The sequence below is a fragment of the Geotrypetes seraphini genome, chromosome 6 (genome assembly GCF_902459505.1).
Source record: "Geotrypetes seraphini chromosome 6, aGeoSer1.1, whole genome shotgun sequence".
In the NCBI taxonomy this organism is placed as follows: domain Eukaryota; kingdom Metazoa; phylum Chordata; class Amphibia; order Gymnophiona; family Dermophiidae; genus Geotrypetes; species Geotrypetes seraphini.
The window spans coordinates 86,807,937-86,827,180 of NC_047089.1; the positions used below are offsets into that span (position 1 = coordinate 86,807,937).

At 40.7% G+C, this 19,244-nt stretch overlaps 1 protein-coding gene across 9 annotated transcripts in view; it reads left to right on the forward strand.

Annotated features, from left to right (window-relative positions):
- The window catches only part of MYCBP2 (MYC binding protein 2), a 977,923-nt gene that overhangs the window by 63,807 nt on the left and 894,872 nt on the right, over positions 1-19,244 (forward strand). For all 9 annotated transcript variants that reach the window (XM_033949399.1, XM_033949405.1, XM_033949401.1 and 6 more), the window contains exon 6: positions 14,308-14,550. In XM_033949399.1, the coding sequence (XP_033805290.1) occupies positions 14,308-14,550 (243 nt within the window). The remainder of the gene's footprint in view (positions 1-14,307; positions 14,551-19,244) is intronic.

Below are 19,244 nucleotides of genomic sequence, written 5' to 3' on the forward strand. Positions count from 1 at the left end.
TTAACCATCTTGACTTGAGAAAGCCTTTGTTTATCCATGAGTATGAGTAAGAAGGACTGAATCTGTTCTATGAGATCTGTTATGTACAGGTGACCTGGATTGGCTACTGCTATAAACATCAGACTGCATTTGATGGCCTTTTAGACCAGTGTTTCTGAACTTCTTCATGCCAGGTACCCCCTAGATCAGTGGTCCCCAACCCTGTCCTGGAGGACCATCAGGCCAATTGGGTTTTCAAGATAGCCCTAATTAATTTGCATGGAGCAAATTTGCATGCCTGTCACTTCCATTGTATGCAAATCTCTCTCATGCATATTCATTAGGGCTATCCTGAAAACCTGATTGGCCTGGTGGTCCTCCAGGACAGGGTTGGGGACTACTGCCCTAGATTGAAAATTTTTCAACCAAGTATCTCAGCTCCAGGCAGCAGACATTTTGAAATGGACATTTTATTGCTAAATAGTAACTAACCACTGAAACTGGCATACAGACCAAGGCATACTTTGCTTATTCTATTATATTTCAGTCTCATATAAACTGGCCCCTTGACAAGATGGTGCCATTCTTATAAGCAGAGTGAAAATGAACAATAACACTTAGACGGGGCCTATTTATAAGAGCAAGAAGTTAAACGGAAAAAACTGTATGATGGCCTCCTAGTCACACAAGCAGCAAAACTAGACAACCAAATCTCCAATCTACAAAACGTTCAGAAAATAAATAAAGAATCTACTTTCCAATAAATCCCTGAAAACAAACTGATACCGCAAGAACCTTCCCAATTCCCCGAAGCAACCTGCTCTACTCTTTATCTCCCCTGGAAATTGCCAGATATCTTCTTTTGTAATCCGCCTTGAACCGCAAGGTAATGGCGGAATAGAAATCACTAATGTAATGTAGAAGATCTCAACAAAAGTTGCCATTAGTGCCAAAAGTTGGTCTTTTCTCTCTGACAAACACCCCCCCACACACACACACTTGCCCTCTGCCACTCTGCCCTTTTTTCTCTGAAAGCTTGTTGATTTTGCTGTTTCATGAGATTGGGAGTTATCAGATCAGCACATCAGTTACTACAAAATGTCTAAAGCCTTGTATGATGATATGACAAACTAAACTATATTAAAAAGTTTTGATATCATCTCAGTAAGGTCAATACATAAACCTGGGACCTTACCATATGAAAACAGCACTAACTTCCAGAAATTAAACTGAAATGGCCTTATGTACTGTAAGTATTAAACCAGGTCCTAAAATCCTAATGCAGTACATAAGAATAGCTTTACTGGATCAGACCAATGGTCCATCTAGCTTAGTATACCGTCTTCACAATGGCGAATCCAGGTCACAAAAACCTGGCAAAAAACCAAATAGTAGCAACATTCCATGCTATTAATCCAGGGAAGCAGTAATTTTCCCCATGTCTGTCTTAATAGCAGACTATAGACTTTTCCTCCAGGAACTTATGCGATCCTTTTTAAAAACCAGCTATGTTAACCGCTCTTCCAGTGCAATAAGTGTGTTATTCTGGAGAAGCAGGTTATTTCCTCATGGCCGCAAGCCATATATAGTAGGAAATCAATCTGGATTTTTTCTGTGATCCTCCTCCTTCACTGTAAGCTTTACTGCCACCTGCATTAAATTTTCTCTTATGCACGTGTTCTGCTCTTCCTTTTTCTTATTTTATTTAGTGTTTTTGACTTTTATTTGGTGTTTTCAGTGCTCGAAGCTTTCGACTTGGTATCAGCTCTGCTTGCTTCGAGAAGAAGCAGAATGAGGTCGACAGTTGACAGGCCGATCCCTGGTGGTACCTGTTAGCTAGCCTGCACAAGTATTTGTAGAGTTTGGAGCCGTTCGGCTTTTATTTTCTCACCTACTGTTTAGCATGGGTTTGAACGCTGGCTGTTAGGCATCTGTAGGAGGCTCAGTGGTGTATCACAGGTCAGCTGCATTTTTTACCTCCCCTCTTCTGATAACATGTCTGTCGGTCTGTGGGGGTGGGGGTTGCGGTCAGACACCATGTCTGACTGGCAGCTCGAAGATCAGCATTGAAGAAGCATTTCCAGCATGAGGCATTGATTATTCTCCTTTCTAGCTACTATAAAGAGCAGAGGCAGGCAGCAGCACATTGTCAGCATAGGTCACAGTGAGTAAGGCTGTTACAGCCTATGAGGTGAATCGGGTGGGGGTTCAGAAAAACAGATTTTTGAGGGTTCCTGATTGTTGTTCTTCCTTCCTCCTCCTAAAAAATCCTAAATTGATCTGTTTTGAACTTTTGTTAGTGGTGTGTTTTTTAAAAATGTTTTTAGGTGCAAAAATCTTGATGGGGGCCTTTTTGGATATTTAGCTATCTTTTTTCCTAAAGTTCCTTGCACTTCCAAAACTTCAATTTCTGCCTCAAAACTAGTTGGGATGGAGTCCTTGGACTCTGCTACCCCAGATTCATGCCAGGATTGCACAAATTCTGCACCTCAGGAGGAGCATCCTTTTGCCATGTGTTGCATGTGTTGCCATGTGTTGCATGGGCAAACCGGAGAGGCAAGAGCTGCCAGCGTAACCTCTCCTCTGCCACTAAGATGGCAAAAAGAGCAGCTAGCCCACAGGGGCAGCCTTTTCTGTTTTTGGAGCCTGGAAATTGTGACTCTTCCATGTGTAAGGATGCGGATGTCTCGCAGCTCAAGAAACGCAAAGTAGAGTCATCACAGGGTGACTCAGTGCTCATTGGGACAGATGCCTTCTCACACTTCTTGAAGTTTTTATGGAAAGCCTATCATGAAAGCTGTGCTTCTCCTGCTCAGTCACGCTTCGCATCGGACTTGTCTCGTCAAGACATGGCCTCCCAAGACATGTCATCTTCACAGTCTGCAGCTGTCCAGGACCTCATTCTAGGGTAGTGGTGATGATTTTACTGATCCCTTATTTTCTACAGATGCTCCTCTCGTGGCAGGGGACCTGGGACAGTATGCTGGCACTTTAGATCCTATGTTGACTTCAGAACCTGGGGACAATCCTACAGTTCTTTGTTTATTTAAGTTTGCTTGCTTACCAGATCTCATGAGCAGCTCCTTCTACCTCCTCCTTCCTCATGTGTGGAGTGAGGGTTCAGTCCTCTGCATTTCCCTGGCATCCAGATATTAAAGTCTTGATTTTGGAGCAGTGGGATTTTCCTGAAGGATCTCTCAAAGTGGTGATAACCATGTCCAGGTTGTATCCTATGACACAGGAGTATTAACTTTTTAGTCAGCCTAAAGTGAATTCCTTGGTGACACAGGTTACTAAGCACACCTCTCTTCAAAGCAAAGGCAGTGGGGTGCTCAAGAAACGAGTTTGATGTGAAGCACACTATAGAGACAAAACACCAAGACAGTGGCCCATATGCAAGTACGCACATGGGTGCGTGACCATTGGTTACCACTCCAAGAACTAAGACCTTTCAAGCACTGACTCTAGCTCCCTATGGAAACTGGGCTCACCCAATGAATGATCAGCCAAGCCCAATTCCACACATCGAGATTAGGCAAGAGGCACCAGAGATGCCATTCTCCGCACCTAACTCTAGGCAAACAGCAGCAAGTGGCCAAATACCTCTTGCAGACATGATGGAGACCTTGGAAAGGGAAGATCTAGCAACAGACATGGCATGCAAGAAGTTGTTGAATATGTGACTTACCCAGTTCAACAACCGCCCAGAAAGGTATTGAGGGTGGAAAGCCAACTTTAAAGACTGCATAGCAGTTAAGAAAACCCACTCCGAGAAAAGAGATGAACTTGATGACAAAATGGTTGGAACCTGAATCATCAGAGAAAGTAAAAAGGCTGAAAGATGCATTTCAACACAGTGAAGCCCAGGTCCTGCAAGAAATGTTGAAGAGGCTTGAGCAACAATATGGCAACCCAGAAGCCATCCAACGAGCCTTGATGAGGAGAATAGATCATTTTCCAAAAATCACAAGCAGAGATAATGACAAGCTATTGTATCTGAGTGATCTTCTACAAGAACTGGGAGCATTCAAAGCTGATCCGAGTCTTCCAGTTTTAAGCTACCTAGATACATCCTGTGGCATACAAAGGTTTGCAGCAAAGATGACATTAAGGAAAAATGTAAACAGAGTAGCGGGCATACAATTGAAAATATGTCTCAGAATAATTCAAAACACTGTATCAGCTCACACAATTGCTTATTCAGAACAATTTTAAAAGAGATATTGGATACATTGAAGAAAGCATTGTTACACTTAATAAGTGAATTTAAATAATAAACAATATTAATAAATCATTAAAAATGATTTTAAGAGTGCTCAGTGTGATATCTTATTCAAAACCAGCAGATTATTAGAATGAAGATATATAATTTTTACATCATTGCACTCACCTCCCTACCAGCCCTAAACATCTTGTAGAAAATAAATTGTTCTAGCAAACTTGTCATATATAGATGAGTACTTAGCTGAATTCACAAGATGTTATAAAGTTCACCACTCATAAATGAGTTTGCTCAAAAAAAGTTGTCTTTGAAGGCTGATCGTTGATGATGACTGGTTAGGTGCAATAAATTATTCCAAGTTGTTACTTCATGTTGTTATAGCTGGTTGAGAAATAATATTGAATAAAGTGAGTCTCCACAACAACCACAAAAACCAAAATGAAAAATTAACGTGTAGCTAAAATATCTTAATTTAAAAGCTAAAGCAAAGTGTCCAACAATTCCTCATTTCCTCAACACCAATCGTGTTTCGCTATGAATAGCGTCATCAGGAGGAAGAGACTAAAAATAAAACAAAGAATAATAATGACTATGTTGCAGTTGTCAAATGTCATAAATATATTTTGAAAATAAACTTTGAAAAACTAGTAATGAATTACCTTCGGGCCTCCCAAAAGAGAGAACACGCCGTCTGGGATGTTTCAACAAATGAGTCGAATCTGCGTTTGACGTTCAAACGTAGCGCCATAAAAAAGTCGTCAAAAGATCACATGATATGTAACGAGCTAATGATATAATATGTTGAGACCTAATGACTAATTTTTACCTAATGGTCCATTCTATTTCTCTGTTGAGACCATTTGGAGTCACTGTGTTCCAAGTATAGATTAGCCGTTGTTCATGGTACAAAAGTATGTGAGAGATATCACCCTGCCTGTTGAATTTAAATTGCCTGATTACACTAAATTTGAGATCATTTAAAGAATGGCCGGCGGAAAGCCAATGTTCAGTTAAAGGAGCTTCTAGTTTATTAGTTCTGATACTACTCAGATGTTCCGCTATTTTTAATTTAATGGGTCTTTTAGTTTGACCTATATACACTTTATTGCATGGACAAAAAATCCCATATATTACCTGGGAGGTATTACAATCAGAATGATCCCGCAAATAATAGATTTTATTGGTATTAGGTATCTTAATTTGATTAGTTATCAGAGAATGGCTGCAATATTTGCAACTGCCACAACTTGTGTGACCCATTGGTCCAATACGGTCTTGATGTGAAGGATTAATATTGAAAAATTCACCTAAATTCTTACTTCTCTTGTATGCAAACATCGGCATCTCTGAAAACACTGGGTGAAAACTAAGTATGTTCCAATGCTTGTATATGATTTTTTGTACATAAGAGATTTTACTAGAGAATGGCAATACACAGGTCATTCTTGAATTGATTTGATCAGACTTGTTGCTAGGTAACAAAAGCCAATCCCGATTAGCATTCTTAGCCCTCTTATGTGCAACTTTGATACATTGTTCCGGATAGCCCCTATCACGAAATCGTTGACTCATTGCTCTTGCTTGATGATGGTATTCAATGGGTGAGGAACATAACCGTTTCAATCTAAGAAATTGACTATTTGGTATGCTATTTTTAAGTTTTTTTGAGTGAAAACTTCTATAATGAAGAATAGAATTTCTATCAGTGTTTTTTCTGTAAATAGTTGAATGGAAATGTCCAGCTATGAGAGATATTTGAATGTCTAAGAAATTTATTTTAGACTTGTCCATATTAGCAGTGAACTTAATATTACAATCACATTCGTTCAGCTGGTTCACAAATAAATCAACTTCCTCCACAGTGCCTTTCCATATAAAGATAATATCATCAATAAATCTCTTCCAAAATAAAATCTTAGAAAAGAATACTGAATTATATACGTATTTGTCTTCAAATTGGGCCATAAATAGACATGCCACGGCTGGAGCTACTGTTGCTCCCATGGCAACACCTTTACGTTGTATAAAGTATTGATTCTCATATACAAAATAATTATTATTTATCACTAAACGAGCCATGAACATTAAAAGATTAAGTTTATTGCCTACTTGTGATGATTGTAACAAATAATTTTCAATGATTTGTAAGGCTGCTTGTTGGGGTATACTGGTGTATAGAGAGGTTATGTCCAATGTGACCAATGTAAGATCCTCTGTATTGATGGAAGAAAAATCTAAATCCTGTATTTGTACTAATAGATCCATAGAGTCTCTAATATAAGAGCAAATAGACAACATAAATGGCTGTAAATAAAAATCAATATATTGTGATAAAGGTTCTAATAAGGATCCACAGCAAGATACTATAGGTCTCCCTGGTGGATTATTATATGATTTATGTATTTTCGGGAGAAACCTGATCATCGGAACTGAAGGATTCTTACAGTATAGATATTTAAATTCTTTAGATGATATGATGCCATCAGTGTTAGCTTGACAAAGAGTGGTATATATGACCCGTTGAAGATCTTTGGTTAAATCATTCTCCACCCGTTGATAAACTGTAGAATCAGAAAGTTGACGTCTAGCCTCTATGTGATATGCTTCCGTGTCCATAACTACAACTCCTCCCCCTTTATCAGCACGTAAAATTTTTATAGAATTGTCATGCATCAAAGTATTTAAAGCTGTTCTATGTGCTCGTGTCAAATTGTGATATTGTTTGTAATTAGCTGTCTCCATTGTTGCCATATCCCTTAATACCAATCTTTCAAAAGCTCCAATCATATTGTCTACGGGACCCGGTGGAACCCATGTTGAAGGAACATGATGAGAATCAGTAAAAGAAGGTTCCTCTTGAGATTGCGTATTAGTCTGGCCAAAAAATAATCTTAATTTCAATGATCTAAAGAATTTGTGTAACCAGGCTTGAGTGTCATAAGAATCATAATAAGAAAATGGAACAAAAGACAAACCCAATTGTAACAATGATATTTCTGAAGGAGTTAACATTCTTGATGAAATATTGAATACCAAATTTACCGATTCTTGTTCAGTTTGCGTGGTTTGAGTTTGTTCTGAATACCCGGATCTGTTTGTTTTTCTGTTGAAGTTGTTAAACGTAAAAAAGAATCAGGAATAAGTGGTATCGCATCTGGTTTTGAACTAATTGATTTCATTCCATCATTAGAAGATTCACTAGAAGAGTTGATAAATGTGATGTGCTTCCTATTGGGGCGATTACGTCTTGATTTTCTATTTTTGTCCATCCATGGATATATATATCCTTTGGTGTAATCCAATTCGTCCCTTTTAAACTTAGCTATTTTTTGTTTGCGGATGTCCGTTTGATATAATTCCATGGCTTTAAAGTGTTCCTGATAATGAGTTTCAAAATCTTCTGAATTTTCCACTTTTTTGATGTTTTCCAATTTTTCTAGTAATTCCAATTCTAAATCTTTAATGATGGTATCAAGATTGTCAATTGTTAGTAACATTAGATCTAAACCACATTGGGTCAGTAAAGCGTTCCATTTTTCCACATATTGTGGATTATTAAGGAACCTAGGTTCCTTATATAATCTCAGTCCCCTTGGGATTCTCTGAGTGTGACAATATTCTATTAATGTTGCTGAATGCATTTGTTCTCTAATTAATGTTCTATGTAATTTAACTATATTGGTCCAATCATCTGTATTAGTTTCATGTGCTCCTATTAAGAGAGCTGGTAGGGAGGTGAGTGCAATGATGTAAAAATTATATATCTTCATTCTAATAATCTGCTGGTTTTGAATAAGATATCACACTGAGCACTCTTAAAATCATTTTTAATGATTTATTAATATTGTTTATTATTTAAATTCACTTTATAAGTTATATTGTTTAAATTGTGAATTAAGTATATAGATTTTTTCTCCAATTTATTTAGATTTAGATTTTCAATTTAATTAAGGAGTATAATGGCCTCCATTGGATGGGATACAAAGTCAGGATTATCTAATGAGAGAATCACCCAATTAATGAGTGGCACACGTCTCTTAATAGGAGCACATGAAACTAATACAGATGGTTGGACCAATATAGTTAAATTACATAGAACATTAATTAGAGAACAAATGCATTCAGCAACATTAATAGAATATTGTCACACTCAGAGAATCCCAAGGGGACTGAGATTATATAAGGAACCTAGGTTCCTTAATAATCCACAATATGTGGAAAAATGGAACGCTTTACTGACCCAATGTGGTTTAGATCTAATGTTACTAAGATTTTATTTTGGAAGAGATTTATTGATGATATTATCTTTATATGGAAAGGCACTGTGGAGGAAGTTGATTTATTTGTGAACCAGCTGAACGAATGTGATTGTAATATTAAGTTCACTGCTAATATGGACAAGTCTAAAATAAATTTCTTAGACATTCAAATATCTCTCATAGCTGGACATTTCCATTCAACTATTTACAGAAAAAACACTGATAGAAATTCTATTCTTCATTATAGAAGTTTTCACTCAAAAAAACTTAAAAATAGCATACCAAATAGTCAATTTCTTAGATTGAAACGGTTATGTTCCTCACCCATTGAATACCATCATCAAGCAAGAGCAATGAGTCAACGATTTCGTGATAGGGGCTATCCGTTACATATCATGTGATCTTTTGACGACTTTTTTATGGCGCTACGTTTGAACGTCAAACGCAGATTCGACTCATTTGTTGAAACATCCCAGACGGCGTGTTCTCTCTTTTGGGAGGCCCGAAGGTAATTCATTACTAGTTTTTCAAAGTTTATTTTCAAAATATATTTATGACATTTGACAACTGCAACATAGTCATTATTATTCTTTGTTTTATTTTTAGTCTCTTCCTCCTGATGACGCTATTCATAGCGAAACACGATTGGTGTTGAGGAAATGAGGAATTGTTGGACACTTTGCTTTAGCTTTTAAATTAAGATATTTTAGCTACACGTTAATTTTTCATTTTGGTTTTTGTGGTTGTTGTGGAGACTCACTTTATTCAATATTATTTCTCAACCAGCTATAACAACATGAAGTAACAACTTGGAATAATTTATTGCACCTAACCAGTCATCATCAACGATCAGCCTTCAAAGACAACTTTTTTTGAGCAAACTCATTTATGAGTGGTGAACTTTATAACATCTTGTGAATTCAGCTAAGTACTCATCTATATATGACAAGTTTGCTAGAACAGTTTATTTTCTACAAGATGTTTAGGGCTGGTAGGGAGGTGAGTGCAATGATGTAAAAATTATATATCTTCATTCTAATAATCTGCTGGTTTTGAATAAGATATCACACTGAGCACTCTTAAAATCATTTTTAATGATTTATTAATATTGTTTATTATTTAAATTCACTTTATAAGTTATATTGTTTAAATTGTGAATTAAGTATATAGATTTTTTCTCCAATTTATTTAGATTTTGATTTACACTTAATAAGTACCATTAGAAGTGACACTCTCAAAGCAATGTCTACAAGAGGTTATAATCACCGTGTCTCTTCATTAGTCCATATGTGATAGCATATTCCGTTTTTAAAATATATTCATTTAGGCATATGTTTTGTATTTTATATTTACTATATATGCTTTTAAAGAGAACAGAGGGCACTTATCTTCATTCGTATTGGGAGCTATCTCTGCCGACACAAAATCCATGTTTCGCCAAGAGGCTGTTTCAAGGCCAGCTTCTCCCTCCACTAAAGTGTGCTTCATTCAAAAATGCTAATGCTCTTAGTAAGGACAGAGTTCTTTGACCTTGTTAACATCATTCACTCTGACATGGAATTTTCTTGGTCTGGCACTATATGCCAATCAGGAGCTCTTTTGGCAAGATATTAACAGATGACCATGTTCTTGCTATTTCCCGTTTGACAACTCCTATATATACACATACAACCTTAAATATATTCTTATCCATTCCCACCAGTTTATATTGCAGCAAAAATAGTTTAACATCTCATACTATATCAGTATTCAACATTTCAGAGAATAAAAGAGTACAGTGGTACCTTGGATTACAAGCATAATCTGTTCCAGTAGCATGCTCGTAATCCAAAATGCTCGTTTATCAAAGCAAAGTTCCCCATAGAAAATAGTGTCAACAGCAACGATTCCTTCAAGAACCCGGGGTCTGTACCTGTCGGGTGCCGGGTGCTGCAGCGCCGTCTCCTCCGTCCGCCTCCTCCGTCTGTCATCCGAAGAAGAACCTCACAGTGCTCCTTCGGGGGGATGCCTAATGTTCGCCAGCTGCCGGAGAACCCTGCAGTACCGCTTCAGAGGGATGCCTCCTCCATCTGCCGGCCAGCCCTCCACGTCGGATGCCCCTCGCATGCTGGAAAGCCCCTACCCGAGCCCACACAGCTGAGCGGCGCCCCATGCACACGACATGAACAACGCTGATGATTGATGCTGTTTGCATCACATGCAATGCGCAGGCGGGACTGCACCTGGCCTCGCAGGCCCAGAGAGAGGTCCTCCAACCTGCGGAAGGCACCCGACGTGGAAGGCAAGACGTAAGAGGAATCCCCCGAAGCGGCGCTTCCTGGGCTGCAAGTGGTCGTTTATTGGGGCAGTGCTTGGTTTGTGAGTCAAAAGTTTGCTGAGTGTTTTGCTCGTCTTGCAAAACACTCGCAAACCGGGTTACTCGCAAACCGTAGTTCCACTGTATATTTATTCCATAGATCCTGTATTAGTGGACAGTTCCACCACATATGAATATAAGTACCGCTAATGCCACAGCCTCTCCAACACATTCCAGTCCTATTAGGGCAATAACTTGACAGTCTGGTTGGATATAGGTACCATCGGTATAGTACTTTAAGACTTTGTTCAACCAGATTAGCTGATATTGATAAACGTTGTGTTATCCTATTGTTTCCCATTCCTTTGGGGAGATAGTAATCCCTAAATCTCTTTCCCATTTGTTTCTATGATTATATATTCCCCTAAGATTCCCTTGCAGCATTGCATAATACTTATTGTTTGTCGACATTTCTTCCCACTGCAATAGAGGCCATTGTAACCATTCTTTAATAGGGGTGGTCTGTGTCTTTGGTGTATGACCATATATCCAGCCTTAGGTCCGTGTCCTCTGTGCACTTCCATCTTCCCTCATCCTGGCATTGGCTTGCACCGGACTCGTAATCTTGTGGAATCCCTCCACTGTTTACAGATCTCGCTGCTGTGTCACTCATTTCTTCCTTGTGGTTGTCCTCTAGGTGGTCCTTACTCTCTGTAGGTGTATTTCAGCAGTTCCACTGTTGCTGGTGATTTTCCATGGTCTCTCTATATGCCTCCTCAATGAACTTCTCTAACTCCTAGACTTTTTCCTCAATGGTTTCCTCTGTCTTGACGTTCTCTGAATCTCTCTCCTCCTCCATTGCTCGAAGTGCTTTCAATTCCAGTATTCTGACCTCCAGGAGACTGACTTGTTTCTTCAGGCTCTCCAGTTCCCCGCATCGTGTGCATACATAAGACCTCCAACCAGGAAGTCAAGCTACCAGCCTTTCAACTTACGGATTTTAAGAAGAAAGACATGGCTGTAAAGCTGCTAGATGTCATCAGAGTTCTCTTGTGTTATCTGGAAGTGACTAGTTAGTTTCATCTATCGTACTATCTCTTTGTCTTAACTAAATAGTCAACCTGAGGCAGACCAGCCATCAAGGTCATCATTTCCCAATGGATTTGGATAGTGTTCTCCTCCACCTATATTGTTTGCGGCAAACAATGCCGGTATCTTTGAAAGCATATTTGACCAGAGGAGTAATTTCTTGGGCGAAATCGAGGGCGATAAGTAGATCTGTGACATGGTCTTCCCTATACACTTTCATTAAACTCTATAGGGTGGATGTGGCAGGGCTCAAGGATTCTGCTTTTATATCCTTAGCACTGAAAGCAGGCTTCTCTATCCCACCCAGGACATCAGGGGCTGCTTAGGTACACCCCTAAAGTTCAGCATACCATTCCTATTGCACTGAAAAAAAGAGATTAGATTCTTACCTTGATAATCTTTGCCAGTAGATAGGAATGGTATGCTGACTCCCCCCGCCCGATATTTTCTGATGCGCCTGTTTTTGTCTTATGATTCATGGTCCTCTCCATAGCTAAGACTTCATTGTCAGTTGGACTATGGGTTCAGAATCAGTTTGTAAATAGAAGAGAATGACATAGGGACAGAATTTGCCCTGTCCCCACAGAAAACCACAGATAACAACCTCAGTCCTTCTGTATCAGCATTCTTCAATGCAAGGCTTGAGGGTCAATGGCTGTGACCATTCATACTCTGATTCTTCCCTCTCTCCTTAAAGAATAACACAATGATGGTTTCCCGCAGTTAACTGCAGGGATGGGGACAAATTCTTTCCCCGTATCATTCTCTAAGAACATAACATAAGAACATAAGAAATGCCTCTGCTGGGTCAGACCTGAGGTCCATCGTGCCCAGCAGTCCGCTCACGCAGCGGCCCAACAGGTCCAGGACCTGTGCAGTAAACTTCTATCTGTACCCCTCTATTCCCATTTCCAGTAGGAATTTGTCCAATCCTTTCTTGAACCCCAGTACCGTACTCTGCCTTATAACGTCCTCTGGAAGCGCATTCCAGGTGTCCACCACACGTTGGGTAAAGAAGAACTTCCTAGCATTTGTTTTGAATCTGTCCCCTTTCAACTTTTCCGAATGCCCTCTTGTTCTCTTATTTTTTGAAAGTTTGAAGAATCTGTCCCTCTCTACTCTCTCTCTGCCCTTCATGATCTTGTAAGTCTCTATCATATCCCCTCTTAAGTCTCCTCTTCTCCAGGGAAAAGAGACCCAGCTTCTCCAATCTCTCAGAATATGACAGGTTTTCCATACCTATTATCAGACGTGTTGCTCTCCTTTGAACTCTCTCGACTAATGCCATATCCTTCTTAAGATACGGCGACCAATATTGGACGCAGTACTCCAAATGCGGGCGCACCATCGCCCGATACAACGGCAGGATAACTTCTTTCGTTCTGGCTGTAATACCCTTTTTGATTATACCAAGCATTCTATTCGCTCTCTTAGCGGCCGCTGCACACTGTGCCGACGGCTTCATTGTCATGTCCACCATTACCCCCAAGTCCCTTTCCTGGGTACTCTTATTCAATAACATCCCTCCCATTTTATAGTTGTACCCCGAGTTTCTGCTCCCCACATGTAATACTTTACATTTCTCAATGTTGAACTTCATCTGCCATTTCGCCGCCCATTCTTCTAATTTGTTTAAGTCCCTTTGCAACTTTTCGCAGTCCTCTGTAGTCCGAGCTCCATTAAATAATTTGGTGTCGTCCGCAAATTTTATTATCTCGCACTTCGTCCCTGTTTCTAGATCATTTATGAAGATATTAAATAGCAGCGGCCCGAGCACCGAGCCCTGCGGGACACTACTCGTGACCCTCCTCCAGTCGGAGTAGTGACCCTTCACTCCTACCCTTTGTTTTCTACCCTCCAACCAGTTTCTGATCCATCTATGTACATCTCCTTCCACCCCATGGTTCTTCAGTTTCTGGAGTAGACGTTCATGGGTCACCTTGTCAAAGGCTTTTTGGAAATCTAGATATATGATGTCTATGGGGTCTCCTTTGTCCATCCGTTTGTTGATCCCTTCGAAGAAGTGCAATAAGATGTTGCTTGTATTTGATGTGTTTTAAAGTTCAGTGGTAATATTCATTCATTTATACATTACAGTTTCATTATTGACTGTTATAACATTATATGAGCAGATCAGAACCTTGGTTTCAGGGAATACACTGTGTCCCCCCCCCCTTGGTTTCAGAGAGTGCCCTGTGTCTTTTACTCTAGAGCTCTTGCATGCTTTGGAATGAACTGAGGAGGACAGCAGACTTCTGTGAGGAGGAGGAGGTTTCAAAAGCTGTGATTGACATCTTTCTGCAGTATGCTCGTGAGAATGGACAGAGTACTCTAAGGTTCAGTATACCATTTATATCTACTGGAAAAGATATCAAGGCAAGAACCTAATCTATTTTTATGTATGGTAATTTTCCATTTCTTATTGTTTATCACTTTTTTTGCTCTTTTGTTTGCTGTTAAAGGTGCCAACTATTTTGAATTCACTTCAGAGGAGTATTCAAGCAGTTTTGGTGGGGAAAATCCAGATTCAGGACTGGTTCAGTAATGGGATTAAGAAAGCAGCCTTGATGCAAAAATGGACCTTGAAGGAAATTCCTATTGATGATGATGAGCAGTGCTTGCTTCAGAGTGATGGCTTCTTCCTCTATCTCTTGTGCAAAGATGGCCTGTACAAAATTGGCTCTGGTTACAGTGGAACAGTGAGGGTAAAGTAACTGCTTAAAGTCTTAAGTAGCTTGTATTAGGGTCATTCCATGTCAAATGGTTAGGCTTCCCCACCTGACTGTTTCAGAAGCTGATGGAATTTTTAGTGAAAACTAGACATATAATGAATATTTGCAAAGTCTTAGAGTGAATCTTATCTTCTTCCAAAGTTAGGGGCCTTATTATTGGGGCCACTTTTTTCATTCCGTGAAAGATAGTGCCAAAATGTCAACTTTGGATTCAGGTTGTGGAAAGGATAATTGCTCGACCAAGCTAAGAGTCATATTTCTAGTATAACTGTTTATGCTGAGTCCAAATATACTACTCAGATTATTGGTGCATGCTTTGGGGTATCACTTCCAAAGTTGATGAAAAAGCTTGTCGTGAAATGCACAGGCAAATATTTGATACAACAGGGCAGACTTGCACGGTCTGTGTCTGTGGCCATTTGGTTGAGGATGGGCTGGGGAGGGCGTCAATGGCTGGGATGTTGTAGATAGGCTAGAGTGAGCTTTGACGGAGACTTCAATAGTTGGAACCTAAGCACAGTACTGGGTAGAGCTTTGGATTCTTTCCCAGAAATAGCTAAGAAGGAAAAAAAAAAATATATATATATTTTAGATTGAATCAGGTTGGGCAGACTGGATGGGTCTTTATCTACCATCATCTACTATGTTACTTGGTTAGCTCCTGAACAGAAAGCACAATAAGGCTCAGGTTTTCGGAACTGGAATAGATTACAGCCAGATACTGCTCCAGTAAACTTTTAGGCACACTGTGCTTTTCTTTTCTGAGATAAATCTTTATTAAGATTGATGAAAAAAGTTTTGTGCAGATTTTTAGCTATATTTAATGTCATTTCCAGTGCAATAGATGAGATATTCTAGACCAGTGGTTCTCAACCCTGTCCTAGGGGACCCCCAGCCAGTTGGGTTTTCAAGATATCCCTAATTAATATGCATAAGACATATTTGCATGCCTATCTCAGAGTACCTGATTACTCTTTTAATGAATTATAAACCACTTTGGGTGACTCTTCATGAAAAAGGTGGTTAATAAATCTTTTAAAAAAACCCACAAAACCAGAACCATGTATAACACAGTCCTATCTTTATGCAGTTCACCCATAGCTGGTTAAGTGCTGAATATCACACTTACCTGGCTGTGTTTTCATTACCTTTCTATACCCAGAAATTCAATTCTGGATCCCGGACATGGCCCAGCATTGAATATCCAGGGATAACACCAGCGGTAGCCAGTAAAATGCTGTCCACTGCCGGATGAATATCGGGTCTACGATTTTCATATTAAAATGTTGGCTTTTTTTTTTTCCCCCAAAAGACATCTCAGCATCCATGCAAACGCAGTAGGTTCTCTTTGATATTCAGATAATAGAGTGGGAAATGGAGTGCATAGGGTCTGGATAATAAGGGCTGAACATAATACCCAAATGGAACAAGAGCCTGAAGTCAAGCTGGGGGAGGGGGAGGAAAGAGATTAGGGAAAGGGGAAAAAGGAAGAAAAGGAGGCGAAAAGAACTATATATAGGTATAAAAGGCAGAATTAGGACTATAATTTGAATTCCATACTGTCTGTGTGCAGTATTCTTATTTTTTGTCTTGGTTTCTTATTTTGAGTTATGGTTATGGGAGTTTTGGTTTTTTTGGGATTTTTTTAGATTTTTTGTAATAATGTTTTACTGTATTTTAACTTTGTATTATTTATTGTTATTTTTTATGTGGCTTTGTTACCCGTTTAGATTTGTGGATAGGCGGATTATAAATACTTTTAAATAAAATCAATCAATCAATAAATATGGGTGATGTTTTATAGTAGATGGTAGAAAATTATTAATTTCAAAATTAATTTAGGATTTTAAGATGGTGGCATGTTGGCTCTTGGGCCATCTACTGTGTGTGATCCAAAATTACCCCGTTGATACTTTTCGCTATCTTATTGTACTATTTGACTCTCAACTACCTTTTGGTCCGCAAGTTTCATCAACCAGTAAAATCTTGTTTTTTCAGTGTAAAGCATTTACGCACGGTTAGAAGTCTGTTCGATTCAGATACCTTCTCCACCCTTATACTTTCCCTTTTCACAACTAAACTAGATTATTGAAATATAGTTTATGCTGGCATCTCCCACGGTCTGCTGCGTATACCACAAACCCTCCAGAATTGCGCTATCCATTCGTTGTGCCAAGTAAATAGATTCACGCCGGTACATGAAGAAGGGCATGGTACTACTTGAAAGGGTCCAGAGAAGAGCGACTAAGATGGTTAAGGGGTTGGAGGAGCTGCCGTACAGCGATAGATTAGAGAAACAGGGTCTCTTCTTCCTCGAACAGAGGAGATTGAGAGGGGGCATGATCGAAACATTCAAGGTACTGAAGGGGATAGACTTAGTAGATAAGGACAGGTTGTTCACCCTCTCCAAGGTAGGGAGAACGAGAGGGCACTCTCTAAAGTTAAAGGGGATAGATTCCGTACAAACGTAAGGAAGTTCTTCTTCACCCAGAGTGGTAGAAAACTGTAATGCTCTTCCGCAGTCTGTCATAGGGGAAAACACCCTCCAGGGATTCAAGACAAAGTTAGACAAGTTTCTGCTGAACAAGAACGTGCGTTGGTAGGGCTAGTCTCAGTTAGGGCGTTGGTCTTTGACCTAAGGGCCGTCGCTTGAGCGGACTGCTGGGCATGGTGGACCACTGGTCTGATCCAGCGGCACCAATTCTTATGTCTCCTCCATTAAAAAAAACACAAACTATGCTATTTACATGGAAAAATGATATTACATCTAAATCACCATTTATGCTTGAAAATAATCCAATAGAATCTGTACCATCTATAAAAATTCTAGGTGTAATCATTGACACAAATCTATCTTTCCACGATCATATAAGTCAAACGGTAAAATCCTGTTTCTATAAATTACGCCTAATACGATCTATTTCATCTTTTCTAGAACCAAAATCTATCAATATTCTGATTCACTCTATGATAATTTCCAAATTAGACTATTGTAATTCTTTACTGTATAACATATCTCAAAAAGAAAAGAAAAGACTTCAAATAATCCAAAATACTGCCATAAAACTCATACACAAAGGAAAAAAATACGATCATGTTACTCCTCTTCTTATCAAGTCGCATTGGCTACCCATCAATCATCGGATAACATTTAAAATAGCTTTCTTAGTTTTTAAGGTACTATTGTTCAATACGCCATTACAGTGGTGCCTCACACAACGAACTTAATTCGTTCCAGGAGCAAGTTTGTTATGCGAAAAGTTCGTTATGTGAAACGCGTTTTCCCATAACAATACATGTTAAAAAAAATAATTCGTTCTGTAGCATAAAATATGCTAAGGTGACATAAAAAAAGATAAATTTTTGGTTACTATTTTTATTTAGATACATCTAAAAACATAATTGTTTTTTAAAACAACACACATTTTTTAAATTTAAAGACAGACTAAGTAGAGTCTAATTTTACAGTGAGAGAGGGCAGAGTCTCAGCGGCAAAAACTGGGACTTAACTGTTCATTTTTTTTTTTTTTCTACCGTGTTTCCCCGATGATAAGGCAGGGCCATCAAATAAGACAGCCCCCCCTTTTTAGAAAAAAATGTAAAATAAGGCCCCCCCCCCGCAAATAAGCCACCCACCGATACCTGCGCTTACCCGAATCGGGTGGTACGGTGGGTGACTCCGTGTGGTCCCTGGCACCCCCGACACGATCGGGGCAAGAGGGAGCTCAAGCCCTCTTGCCCCCCCGACTCCCCGACACGATCGGGGCAAGAGGGAGCTCAAGCCCTCTTGCCCCCCCGACTCCCCGACACGATCGGGGCAAAAGGGAGCTCAAGCCCTCTTGCCCCCCCGACTCCCCGACACGATCGGGGCAAAAGGGAGCCCAAGCCCTCTTGCCCCGCCGATTCCCCAACTCCCCGACAATATCGGGCCAGGAGGGAGCCCAAGTCCTCCTGGCCACGGCGACCCCCTAACCCCACCCTGCACTACATTACGGGCAGGAGGGATCCCAGGCCCTCCTGCCCTCGACGCAAACCCCCCCTCCCCCCAACGACCGCCCCCCCCAAGAACCTCCGACCGCCCCCCCAGCCGACCCGCGACCCCCCTGGCCGACCCCCACGACACCCCCAACCCCCTTCCCCGTACCTTTCTGTAGTTGGCCGGACAGACGGGAGCCAAACCCGCCTGTCCGGCAGGCAGCCAACGACGGAATGAGGCCGGATTGGCCCATCCGTCCCAAAGCTCCGCCTACTGGTGGGGCCTAAGGCGTCTGGGCCAATCAGAATAGGCCCGGGAGCCTTAGGTCCCTCCTGGGGGCAGGGCCTGAGGCACATGGGCCCAACCCGACCATGTGCCTCAGGCCCTGCCCCCAGGAGGGACCTAAGGCTCCCGGGCCTATTCTGATTGGCCCAGGCGCCTTAGGCCCCACCAGTAGGCGGAGCTTTGGGACGGATGGGCCAATCCGGCCTCATTCCGTCGTTGGCTGCCTGCCGGACAGGCGGGTTTGGCTCCCGTCTGTCCGGCCAACTACAGAAAGGTACGGGGAAGGGGGTTGGGGGTGTCGTGGGGGTCGGCCAGGGGGGTCGCGGGTCGGCTGGGGGGGCGGTCGGAGGTTCTTGGGGGGGGGGCGGTCGTTGGGGGGAGGGGGGGTTTGCGTCGAGGGCAGGAG